The sequence below is a fragment of the Calonectris borealis genome, chromosome 7 (assembly GCF_964195595.1).
Source record: "Calonectris borealis chromosome 7, bCalBor7.hap1.2, whole genome shotgun sequence".
NCBI classification, from domain to species: Eukaryota; Metazoa; Chordata; class Aves; order Procellariiformes; family Procellariidae; genus Calonectris; species Calonectris borealis.
In genome coordinates, this window is record NC_134318.1 from 40926289 (window position 1) to 40939381 (window position 13093).

The 13093-nt window shown below is 37.9% G+C and overlaps 2 protein-coding genes across 2 annotated transcripts in view; one reads left to right on the top strand and one right to left on the bottom strand.

Moving 5' to 3' along the window:
- The first annotated feature begins 14 nt into the window (after positions 1 to 14).
- Positions 15 to 11417, top strand: BCCIP (BRCA2 and CDKN1A interacting protein). The gene is made up of 7 exons (XM_075155278.1): positions 15 to 148; positions 3422 to 3496; positions 4185 to 4265; positions 5389 to 5481; positions 6023 to 6210; positions 7109 to 7286; positions 10730 to 11417. Exons 1-7 carry the CDS (start codon positions 26 to 28, stop codon positions 10898 to 10900), a joined length of 909 nt encoding a protein of 302 aa, XP_075011379.1. The 5' UTR covers positions 15 to 25; the 3' UTR covers positions 10901 to 11417.
- The window catches only part of DHX32 (DEAH-box helicase 32 (putative)), a 26607-nt gene continuing 24884 nt past the window's right edge, over positions 11371 to 13093 (bottom strand). The window contains exons 10-11 of the mRNA XM_075155285.1: positions 12842 to 13023; positions 11371 to 11563 (exon numbers count right to left, since the gene is read on the bottom strand). Coding sequence (XP_075011386.1) covers positions 11371 to 11563; positions 12842 to 13023 — 375 coding nt within the window. The remainder of the gene's footprint in view (positions 11564 to 12841; positions 13024 to 13093) is intronic.

A 13093-nucleotide genomic window follows, 5' to 3' on the forward strand; every position in this document is an offset into this window, starting at 1 on the left:
CGGAGCGCCTGCGCGCCGCGGTAGCATGGCCACGCCGGCCAAGCGGCGGGCCCAGCCCCAGGCCCCCGCCGGGGAGAGCGGCTCGGAGCCGGAGTCGGAGTCGAGCGAGTCGGACTCTGAGGAGGAGGAGGAAGAGAGGATCGATGAGGTGAGCGGGGGGAGCGGGGCTCCTCCCGGCGCTCGCGGCCTTCACGCGGGGCCTGCGCCCGCGCCCGCCCTCCCCTCACGGGCCCTCGGTGCGCCCCTCTCACCGCCGTCCCCTGCCCTCCTCCAGAGCCTGCCCCTCCTCTCTGGAGTCACTGTCACTAAAATAAGTTGTAAAACGCTAGAAATAAGCAGCGGCCTCAGGAAGCCGTGACTGGGAGTTGTTGGGGGACCGGGGTTGCCCCCCGTGAAGGGGGCGCCGGCCGGGAGCTCCCTCGCAGGGGGGTCGGGGCCCAGCGTGGGGCCGTGGGTTCCTGTGTTAAAGTGTAGGTAACGCGTTAGCGTGTGTCGGTAATCGGCGATGTAAAGTTTCTTCAGTTATTTGTTGTTGGGAGTCTTAATTTTTGTGGTTTTTTCTGTTTTTTTTGGAATCCCCGAGGCTGCAATCAGTGGTACAGACTTAGCCCTCGCGTGTAGCCTGTCCACGTCCGTTCTCGTGAGGGACTGGAGGCGGCCACCTGAAAATAATGCTTTCAACGCAGAAGATTTGCTCCAATTTCCTTTTTGTATAAGGAAGGGGGGGGGGGGGGAGGGGGCGAAAAGAAGAAAAAGCACCAGACCTCACGGAAATCAAATTTTAATTTCTTTTGTGAGCTCTTTCTCTCTCTCCTTATGTATCTGCACCTGGACATATGTGAAAACGCATTATTTAGTTGTGAAACACAACACTGAGGGAGGAGTCCCCCTGTCTAGGAAAGGAAGAGATACGCACTGACTTTGAACTGTTATTAAAATCTTTGGATGATAAGGCAATCTGTCATTTTCACAGGGCTTAAAAGAGTCAATCTATGGGTTTTAACTCAGTACATTTCAAATTAAATATTTTTCTAGCTGGATTGTCTTCACTAGGATTTCACTTTGAGTTAATGATCTTCCTTTTTCTTAGATAAGGCCTTAGTTAGCTTATGTTAGCAAATAAAAAACCCAAACCCTACCTTTTTTAAAAACTATGTCATGATAAAAAGTGTAGGTTTAATTGTGTTATCAGTCGTACTAACATGATGGAAAAGCACATTTACCATTTGCTAGAAATGGGTGCCACGTTAAATGGATTAGTTTGAGCTAACATATGTTTATGAAGTTCTTGACCAGCACTGCTAGTACTTTGTGTACTGTTCAGTGTTTGTAAACTGATACAAAATGTTGCAGTAGTGTCCAGACACTATGAAATTAAAGCTAATGGCAATAATCCTTTTTCCCTTTTTGTTTAAAGTACTTGGCGTTCCTGCATAATGTAGGTAGGACAGTGGTTTTTATTGTCGTGTTTGTGGACAAAGTTTCTTGAGCCTTCAGTGACAGGGGTTTTGAGGATGGTTTCTGTATGTCCTGCACTGGTGTGCACTACTGTGTTTTATTTGCAATTGTTTGTGCACTGGATAAAATTTGCAATATAACACTTACTTTAATTTAGTAGTCCAGCTTTTGAGGATGATATATCACTATTCCATCTATTTCAGTTTGGAAGTCTTGATATAAAGATATATTGAGTTTCCCTCAATTCTTGTATAAGACATCAAGGTGTGCATTGCTAATATTAAAGAAATGTACTGAACATTTATAACTGTACAAACTTAGAAATTTGTAAAGTCATATACTTAAAGGGCATTTGTTTCTCTGTAGTTCTCAGCATTTTTATTTTTGGCATATTAGCCTTTCCCTTCGCCTCCTACCGCTTCAGGTGGGAAAAGGAAAATCTCTTCCTTTATGCAGATATTTTCTTCATAGAAAGGGGCATGTGGTAGTTCTGTCAATCTGAGAACAACAATATGATTGCCAAGTAGGGCCTGGTTGCTGGGAAGGAGCTTTGCTTGCTGTATTGTTGTACGTAGCAGAGTATTGTTGCATGTAACAGCTTGCTTTGCAGGCTCTTGCTTTGCTTTGGACACAACACAGAGGGAAGAGAATAAGCACACAGCAGGAAGATAGGACACACCAAAATATATGATGAGTCTCTATTTGCCTTTTTTTTTTTAATAGATGAAAGATGGAGAGTTTGTAAACACTGTCATACCAGGCTGTTATTTTGGGTAGTGGAAAAGCCGTGAAGTAAGACCAGTGTTAGACTAGTGCTCCCGTGATTTATATCCATTTTATGGCTATGATTTGCACAGTATTCAGAACCACTGTAAACTGTGTTTTGTTCAGAATTTACTGGCTTAATCATTCATTGAGATCTTTGAATTTTAAAGCAGTCAGAAAGTTCCTGGATGCCAGGAGTGAATACTGTATACACCAAAGATACAATCTGTATAGGTATAGCTTCTCAAGTAAATAATGTGCTCTCAGTTACCTCTGTAGAGCTTCCTTGCTTTACTAGACCAAAGAGGACTATCTGAGTGTGTCTCCTGATTTTTATTCTCCGCCCCCCCCCCAAGTGGTTGTATATCTGTTTTCTACATTGTAAGCAGGCATTTAAGGCTGTTCTCCCAGTGGACAGTAAAGACCATGACCTTGATGTGGGATTGGAGAGATTTGAGTCTTAATTGGTGACAAAAATAAGGCTCAGTTGTTTAGATTGTTCAGAAAGTGGAATCCAAACTCACAATTAAAAGGCAAAGTAAATTTGGATGATCTCGAACAGTGGTTCACAGAAGAATTCGTAGGCAAGGCACCTTGGCAGGCAGTACTATTAATCTAGAATACCAGTAAAAATGTTTGATAGGTGCACAGCATTTGTTCCAGAAGGAGAGGCAGGAGTTCACATTCTGTTTTGCTGTGACGAGGTTCTCATCGTGTACCTACTGAACAGACTTCCAGAGTGGGGTTAATGATACCATTAGGATTTGAGGAAATAGCAGAAGTATGGGTTTGGATGTAATTGTTTAAATGTCTGCAGCAATCTTCATCTTTAGCCAAGGCGTTACACTCCAGTCCCGCAGTTTTAAAGAGTTTAACTGCCTGGATCAAGCCTCTCTACAGTAAGAGTCTATGTGGCTACGGTAAATATAATTGTGTGAACCAGATTGCAGGAACAAAGCATTAAAGGTTTGTTCACAACACAGTTTGTAAGTTAGTTTTAAAAAGTTAGTTTCACAGATGGTCTCTAAAGATTACAGAAGAAATGATAACTGTAACAATTGCTGAGATTACTAAAAGATGGAAATAAGTTCCATTTCTGATGTTGACCATTACTTGTCTTCAAGTTACTTAGAGTTTAGCTTTGTTTTGATGTAGCTTTTTGCCAGGTGTGTTTGATACTATCTCTTTTACCTCACAGGAAGTGAATATTGAATTTGAAGCACATTCCATATCAGACAATGACTATAATGGGATAAAGAAATTACTACAACAGGTACTTTGACTTCTTGTTAGCTTGGTTGATACGTCCATTAATAAACAATATCTAAAGAGCTATGCAAAGTCATCAGTTCACTTTATCTGTATTGATCCATAGTTTTACTGTGCTTCAGCTCATGAAGATTAAATAATTACAGCCACAGTGAACATGTGTCTCCTAAACAATGGTTTCAGGAACTTTACCCAATGAACTGCAGGGCTGTCCTTCCACAGTGTGTATAATCTTTCCATCTTCATTGTGTTAGTTGCTGCCGAGAAAACCTCGTTCAATGTTAATCAGCTTCCTGGAGGTTTTTTTTTTTTTGTAAATTACAGCCCTTGAAAAAACAGACAAACAAGTAATGTGTCAGTTCAACGTGGCAGCTTCCAGTCTTCTTTTGGCTGTTTCTGTTGTAACCTATGCTCAGCAAGCATTCAGATCGTACCAAACTCAAAAGGATACTAGGTATGGAAAATGCCAGCTTGTGGAGGGTCGAGGAGCAAGCGCTTCAAGAAGCTGATTTTTAGTCTTTGCAGTATTATACTGAAGGAAGTTAAATAAACAAACTCACTAAATGGAAATTAAAAATGGAACAGGGTGTTGCATAACAACTTAGAGAAATTACTGACTTTATTTTCTACTAAGTGGCCCATGATATATCATCAGGCCTAAAACTTCTTAACACTTATTTCTTATTTTCCAGTTGTTTCTAAAAGCTTCTGTTAACACTGCTGAATTAACTGATATATTAATACAACAGAATCATATTGGAAGTATTATCAAGGTAAGGCAGAATTTACTTTTGTAAATGAAGTAAAAAATATTTTTTATGTTGGAATGATATAACAGACTTTCAGAAGGGGATCCTGTCTTTGTAATTTGTATGCTTTCTTGCTTTTTTGCTTTGAGAACAATTCCTCTGTGGGAGCTGAAACTTTCCATGCCTATTTTCAACCAAACAAGGAATTTGATTGATTATTTTGGTTGGTTTCTTTTTACATATGGAAGGCGCTTCACTTTTCTCTCTGAATTTTGGGGTAGTAGACTAATAAAGCTGAAATGCTGTAGAGAAGTTTGTTACCATCTCCATAAGAGATAGGACCTTGTGATTTCCCTATATTCTCAGGATGTACAGAGATATAGACCAAAAATATCCCACATGCAGTTTCCTTTTGTGCAGAGTTCTTTGGATAACTTCTGCTGTGGTACTCTGTGGAGCACGCTGCAGAGGCTCCTGAGTTACTCCTGGCTAAGGAAGCTGTTCAGAACTGTATAGTGCTCAAGATGTTATGGCCACGTTGCTTTCAAACCCAAACAAGCCGCCCCCACCGCACAGTTGTGCTGTTGTACCGTGTTGCATGGTGTCATTGCTATACATTCCCTTTTTGTCCTGTGCCAACAGTTCTTCTGCCCAAGTTTACTGTGATCCTTATATTACAACTGCATAACCCCCAGTTCTTTCCCCAAGTTTTTCATTGCGGAGTTTTGTTGAGCTTTTTGTTTCACTCTCTATCAAAGCTCTATTGCTCTATGTTTTTTAAGACTTTGCAGGTTTATTTCCCTACATTAGAAACTGAAGAAAATTGGTTTTGCTTAAGATATTGCTATCCCTTGTACTGAGATGTTGCTTATTATATGAGAGCTATCAAATTTTAGTGCCTTTCAAAAGATCCTACTGTAGAAGATACATGACCTGGCTCTCTGTATAGCTGGCTCTAAGTACACAGAGACATTCAATGATGCGGCACTTTCATAACCGTAATCAGAATTTGTAGGCTGTGTGTTTGTACAGATTACCTAGATGGTTGTCATCTGCCGAACATCTTCTGGAAAGAAAAACATTTCTTGCTGCAGAGAGTGGAAATAGAATGTCAATATGAGTTGTTGCTTTTTCTTTCATTAAATAGCAAGCAGAAGTCCAAGAAGACAGTAGTGACGATGATGATGATGATGATGAAGTCTTTGGTTTTATAAGCTGCTTAAACTTAACGGAAAGGAAGGTTGGTGTTCCTCATTAACGACTAGATAGTAATAAGTGAGACTGCTTCCTGCTTTTCTGCCTTGTATAACAAGCCTAGACAGCCAGATCAGGATTTTGAATTCCACCATGGAGGACTATGGTCTTAAAAGTTGCACATCACTTAGCTTTCTTTTGGATTTAGTCCAGCGTAACTTGCTGAAGGTCAAACATAAAGCAAAGAGTGGAATAGAGAGTTAAAACTAGGTTTAATAAGTAGTTCCAGGATAAGTGAGCTGTCAGCCTCCTGTATTTCTTCACTTTAAGCTTTTGCAGCTTTTGAGTTTTCCTGTTGAGTGTACTGGTGTTGCAGCTCCTAGTTGCATTTCTATCAGTTAGGAACCTTTGTTTGCCCTCAGCTTCAGGGTTGGTAAATAATTTCAGAGAAATTGTACAGTGCTTTAGAGACCACTTAAGCAAATTGCCAATAGTCCTGTAGAATATTCCCTTGAAGTTCACATTCAAGGTTGTCTTGTGTAAATAATTGTTCTATAATGTAAAGAAAATACACCATTTGATTCTAGGGTACACAGTGTGCTGAACAAATCAAAGAGCTGATTCTAAGTCGGTGTGAGAAGAGCTGTGAACAGCATGTAGTTGAACAACTGAATAAGCTCCTGAATGATAATACTAAGCCTGTGGGTCTTCTACTAAGTGAAAGATTCATTAATGTACCACCACAGATTGCTCTGCCCATGCACCAGCAGCTTCAGTAAGTTTGTTTGGGTTTTTTTTGATGTGGTGTTGAATAGTACTTTTTCTTCATATTTTTTCAGAAATCTTGTGGATATAGAACTGTGTTAAGACAGGTGATATTATAGATATAAGTAAGACATGAATAGAAAAAAATATTTTCATCTCATATAAGGTCTTTAGCTAATTTTTAAATATTTTTTATATCCTTAGGCTTTTCAAACTCTTTCTACTTTAAGATAGAGGAAATCATTTAAGAATAAATGCTGTTCTACTGCAGAAATAGCTGTGTGTATATTGTAGTTTATCTTTGTATTGCAGATTATTTTCATATTGATTTAGGAAGATTTAAAAATGAGAACTTTTTTATAGCATGCTGATAATGAGCCACTTGGATGTTCCTGCTTATGTGTTAATGTCTGGCTCTGGAATGGAAGATTTGGACTGAGGGACAGGCTTATAAGGTGGATGAGTTCTGGCCCATGAAAACCATATACAGTGTTTTGATTCGTTTCAAGTACATGAGTGAAGCAGATTAGGTGCTGGTTGATCTCTACCAATTTATGGATTTGTATCATAGGCTGGGTGACAGTAATTAAATGAATCATGATTCAGGATTCTCCTCTTGCACAACAGTGGAGCCTGCACACCAAGTGGTGAAGGTCAGTGATGGCTGAAAATACTGAGATACAGCGTATATATTGCTTTAGTGCCATGTTGAGAACCAGGAAATTATGTTCGATAAGGAACTCCAGTAATCAGTGAAGTGAAGTGAAGATTTTTTTTTCATCTTTTTTTTTTCCCCTCTTCTTTTCTCTTGTTTCTTCTCTATCCTTTCTGTACTAATACATTATAAGGTTTACTTATACACTTGTTGAGGGTTTAAATTGTATGTGTAAACATTTATTTATCTTTAGGAAAGAGTTGACTGAGGCACAGAGAACAAACAAACCTTGTGGAAAGTGCCACTACTATCTTCTTATCAGCAAGACCTTTACAGAAGCCACAAAGAGCAATTCTAAGAGGAGGGAAGGGAGAAATCAGCAAAAGGAGGAACTAATGTTTGCAAATGCAGAAGAAGAATTCTTTTATGAGGTAACATATGTGATTCTTTTAATTTAAAATGTTTATTTTTCTTTACATATCGGCAAAAAAGGTGTTTCACCTTAAATTCAAGGGGGACTTTTAAAAAGATACGGTCATACATCTTTTTAAGTAAATCCAGCTTTTTTTAGAGTACTATCGAGAGGTGAGCAAGCAACCTGGTTTTGTGTATTGAACGCAACACCTTTTGTTTTTAGAGAATCATGGAGAGGTGTGCCATCCATAAATCCAAATTATTAAATTAATCCTCTGTATTGGCATGAATTTACTATTTATTTGTATCAGGTCACAATTAACCTGACTATAAGATGGTGTAGTGTAGACTGCCTGTGGCCGCGTTGCTACCTGATAGGGTCTCCAGTGCTATGAGGATAATGGAAAAATTCAAAGAATACCTGAAATAAGCAGAGACGTTAGGGGAAAGATCAGGTGTTACTTTGTCTTGAGGCCAGTGTCTTGGCCTCAGAGAATTAACAAACTTCATCTCTTCACTTATATAGCAATGATGAAGAGATTGAATTGAATGTGGCATGTCCCAGGCCTTCTGAGTTTACAAAAGTTTGAAATTCCTTTTGTTTGGGGAACAGTGCAATTGTCGTCTTTAATCTGAATAATAAGAAATGTGAGAGACTTGTTAAATTGCTGTGTCAGCTGAACAGGAAGACTGACTGTGGGTGTGTGAACTGCAGGAATGCAGGTTAGCTTGAATATCTGTCAGTGAGATTCAAGCTAACATGATTTACATCGCAAGGGTGTTTAAGAGTGGCAGCTCAAACAACTGGTAGTGGCTTGTAAGGGTGCTCTAACAATCATGTGTCACAGCTTTAAGCACTTAAAAGAATAAAGATTCAAAAAGGTGCAGAGGAATCTCTGTTGTTAGAGTCTTGATGAGCATCTGCAATGCTTGTTAATACTTAAATACACAGATCTCTTTTTCTTGCCCCTACATAGTTAGTCCTGTGTCAGAAAAAACAGCTGTTAAGGCTTTATTTAGGTTTGGTAATGCAGTTAGATGCGTTTCTCCGAGATCTTTTCCCAAGAAACTTAACAGATGCAAAGCTCTGCATTTGTGTTGTCATTGTTGGTACCATGTGGAAAGCTATTTCCTTTTGGGTACCTGTTACTTTCAAAAAATGCTCAGAATAAAAAACTTTTGAAGATCCAAACAAGTAGCTATCACTTCCCTTTTCTGTCTCTGTTCTACTCAGGACAAGTATATTAACAAAAAGTGCTAAAATACTGAGATGAAAATACTATTTCCTATTTCCTAAGGCAACCTGTCTACACAATTCTGCTGGTCCCAAGCCAGATCGGGAGAGGGGAAGATGCAGGAAATTAAATTAAAAATGTACTTTGAAATGCAAAGAATTTTTCTTTGTTCTTTTTTTTTTTTTTAAAGCTTTAAAAATATTATTCTACAATATCACTGCTTTGTCAAGAGCCCATATTTTTCATTTCTGGCAGTGCCTACAGGATAAAGTATTTGCACATGCATCGTATGGTTAATGGCAAAGGTTCCTGTTTGTAATCATTTATGACATTCTCTGTTAGAGGCTATGATATGGCTGTAATTTTATTTCTTGGGAAGAAGAAAAATGTAAGTGGGTGAATTCATTGTTAGCTATAGGGAATACTGTTGTAGCTCTATGCAGTAACAAGTTTGGGATTTTCTTTTTGTGTTTCTGCCACAGCAGCTTTACCAACTGAACTTGAACTCTATGTAAACATGTTACTGAAAATGTAAAGGGGAGAAGTCTGTGATGCCCATGTGTCCACGGGTGTTATGTTCTAGAAGGCTTATTTTGTATTTATCTTTGTTTTGTTACTTTGAGTGGCATTTTCAAGACTAATTGTGTGCTTTTATCTTAATTGCAATAATTTTCAGCTCAAGTGGATAGACTCAAACTGAACATGCTTTTCTTTTTAATAGTCTTTCTAGTGTTTTTAACAAATTCATTTAAAACATTATGGAGGATATTAGATTAAGTGGGTCTCTGTACTTAATAATGTATATGTGTTAAATTAGCATTGGAGTGTATATCCCCCCTGATCACACATAATGTTAATTAGACTGCCATAAAATAGTATTAAATGCAGCGAAGCAGACACTTAGAGCCTTATAAAACAGAGAGAAGCCTTTTTGCACTTGTCAGTTCCCTGTGCTTTATTCTGTTCCTTAAAATGTTATTGAGGGAGCAGAAGAAAAGCTCTATTATAACCAGACTTGGAATTGATTAAAGGTTTAGGGCCTCCGTTGCTCAAATTGTTTGTTCTTGAGCAAAGCCACTCAATTAATTTGATGGTTCTTCCAAAATTAAATTTACAACTTTGAGATACTGTTAGTAAATAGCAATCCTAAAAGGAGACTGGATCTTAACTTTCCCTGCAAAGGGAAGAGGTTAGATAAGTTTTTCTATTTAGGACTTCAGTTCATACTTCTTAATCTGACTTGTATGAGAACTGAAAACATTTGTTAGGTAAGTTTTTCTTATCCATCAGGCATTTTGTCTAGGAAAGCTATTAAAAAAGGACTGTTCTATCTATGCAGTATATATCACTGAAAAGAAATAATGCACATTATGGACACCTACCTATTTGAAGAAGCATCCTTTATAAATATGTCTTTCAGTGGCTCCAGCCATCTAGAGACTTTGCAAGAGCTTTTTGAAATTCTGCTCGGCATTCATATTAGTGCCTATCCCCTTAATATTTAGTTTCTACTGGCAGTGTGAAAGAGGGCATTACTGTACCACATATTCTTACAGATACGTTAATTTTTAGGACTCTGAGCAGTTCTAGAGTAGACCATGAAAAGAGCAGAGCCTATTCATTGCTACAGGCCTTCCACATGTTGCCCACACCAAGCTATCATCTTTAATGCAGGCTCTATTCTACCTGCACTCTCTTGCTGTTCCTTTTATCTGGGTTTTGGCTGATCTGCTAATTCTCAAAATTACACAGCTAGTGGTTTGCTCTTGTTCCAGGGTTGAAGGTCTGTTAAGAGCCTGATGTTGGTCAAGGATCCGTGCTAGTTGGCACAATAGCTTCTAAGGGTTGCCATTTCTTAATGTGATAATATGGAATGAGGTGCTGTCTTAAAACCATCTAAAGTGAAGCACAGTAAGCATATAAAGGGGGCCTTGCTTTTTTTTTTGCCCCCTCCTAGGTCTTTTTTCTGATACCAAACTGTAATGATAGCAATCATTTTAGAATTTAATATGAATTATATAAGTTCTATGAAAAGGAAATAGTTTAGAACACGTAATAGATTCTCTTGTAGGTTTTTTTGGTGGACTTTTTGAGAGGGAACGAAATAACAACTTCTTAATAAGCATGTGCATAATAGGGTCATTATTTTTACTCTGTTTAGATGATGTATTATCTTCATGCTAATGAAAAATTTTAATCCTAATGCAATTATTTCTGTTGTTTAGAAAGCCCTTCTGAAGTTCAACTACTCTGTGCAAGAGGAAAGTGACACCTGTTTGGGTGGCAGATGGTCCTTTGATGATGTACCAATGAAACCTTTGCGGACTGTTATGATAGTTCCGGCTGATGGAATTAATGTAATTATGGATAAACTCAAAGACTATCTCTCACTCTGAACTTTCCTATAAACACCGTTTTTTGTAAAGCAGCCATGCAGAACTAGGACTTCACAATATTTTCAGAAGACTGCTATTGAGTTAATGGTTTTGTACTGCTCAAATGCTTCCTCTGTACACTTAGAAGACAAGTAGGTGGTACAACTGAAAATATCCATCGAATTAATATTTTAAAATACTGTATCTTATTATACCTTGGCATCATCATTAAGCAGTCAATAAAAACCCAATGTTACAAGGAAACTTGAAAATCTGCTCAATATGTTTATAACCAAACCTAAATCGTACATTTTTGTTATGAAAAAATGCATGCAAATCCTTTTGGTAAGAAAAGTGCTTTTTCTATGTGTTTCTTCTGTTAAATATGTTTATGTCAAAAATTTGAAATAATTACATGACTTAAGGTGCGGATGTATATTGTATAGACTGTTTATTTATATTTGTCCAATATATGATAGTTCAGTTTAAAATCACTGAATAATACATCTTTGTTCAGTGGGAGTTTGGGGAAACTTTTCATTTTCTTTGCTGTCATTGTTAGTTTTCTGTTCCTCCTTCATGGTTGAAACAGGTGACAAGTGATTGATCACTTCCTGCAGAATATCCTTACTTTCGCTAGGAGGAAGATTGCTAAAATAATACTGAGGTACCAGCTCCACGAATCTGGTGAGGAAATAAGACAAAACATTATTATTTTTTTTTAATTGAATTTTGAAATGTTTGAATAGCTATTTCCAGGCTTGTACAAAAGACACCAGCAATGTGCTGATGTATACAGCTACAAAGTTGGTGTTTCAACTCAAAACCAAAACTCTCTGCAACATGTAGTAGTGGTTTGTGCTTTCAGTAGACTTGCACTTAATGTACACAGTGTACACTTCAGGTGATTGTCGTTCAGTTCTCAATGCTGCAGATTGCATTAAATAGTAGTTTTTATGGATTTGAACATATTTTTGGCTGAATAAAAGTATGAAAAAGGCTTTCTTATAAACATTGAAAGTAGAAAAGATAGGACAGTGAAATGTATGTTCTTGGTGTAAAGAGATTTTTGCAGAAGGAAGAGTGTAGTGTTTTCTTGAATCCATAAACAGTTGATATGGGGTGATTTAGCTGGCTGGGTACATAAAACATGTCAGGAAAAACATTTGCTGGAAAATAGCTTTTCAGGGAACAAAGAAATTTGCAGCTAGATTAATCTATGAGTACACTGCTGTGTTAACTCTTCGTTGATTTTTTTTCTGTATATTTTACCTTGTAAGAAACTTTTGCTGCTTGTAAGGTGTTTTTTCAATGGATGAATTGATTAAAGTTACAGTGGCAGACACTGAGTACTTACTTCAGTACCTGAACAGATCAGCACACGTTAGGAAATACAAAAGGCAGACTTAAATGACGTTTTGTTTTGCATGAAAAGAATAGCGAGGGCATGAGATCACAGTTCTTCCCTTTTTTAATAATTCTGAGCTCTTATTCAGTGAGTGTTCTGAATGAAAATGAAGACATCAAGGAAAGCTACCAGAGTGACAGAACAATACTGGCAAGAAAGAAATAAAATTTATTCCACATATATTCACTAGTGAATATAAAAAGTGTGAAAAACAACAATTTCTTCACCCTTCCAGTGATGCCAACTCCTCTTGCTTGACTAGGTATGAAGATTGTTCTTTTCTCTTATACCTATTTTACTGGGGTTTTTTGTTTGTTTTTTTTTTTTTTTTTTTTGGTGTAAACCAACGTCCCTATTGGAATGTTTTCTCAGCAGAACCAGAAGATAGTTATTTTTATGACAGAGATAAAGGAAGCGGAGAAGATGACCGGAGTTGACTTCTCCAAGCATTGCTCTCAGTCTGTCAATGTACACACACATCCTCACCCTGTCTGTGACTTAAGTTACGCTTTTGTGGTAGGAGTGAAGAAACAGTTTCATCATTGTTAACTTACAGATCGGGTGATATCTCAGAGACGACTCTGATGGAATTGTCTTCCGATATACTAAATTCATGGAATAAAACCCACTCAGGAATCCTTCTGGTGTTATAGTATGATGAGAAAGGATGAAGCTGGGCCACTTGTCTGTGTGTTAACATTAAGTAGTTACCTGAGCCATCTACATCACGAGCAATCTAAAAACAATGCAGAGAGTTATCCATTACTTAATTGAACATACAAGATACATAGATCAGTGTTTGCCTA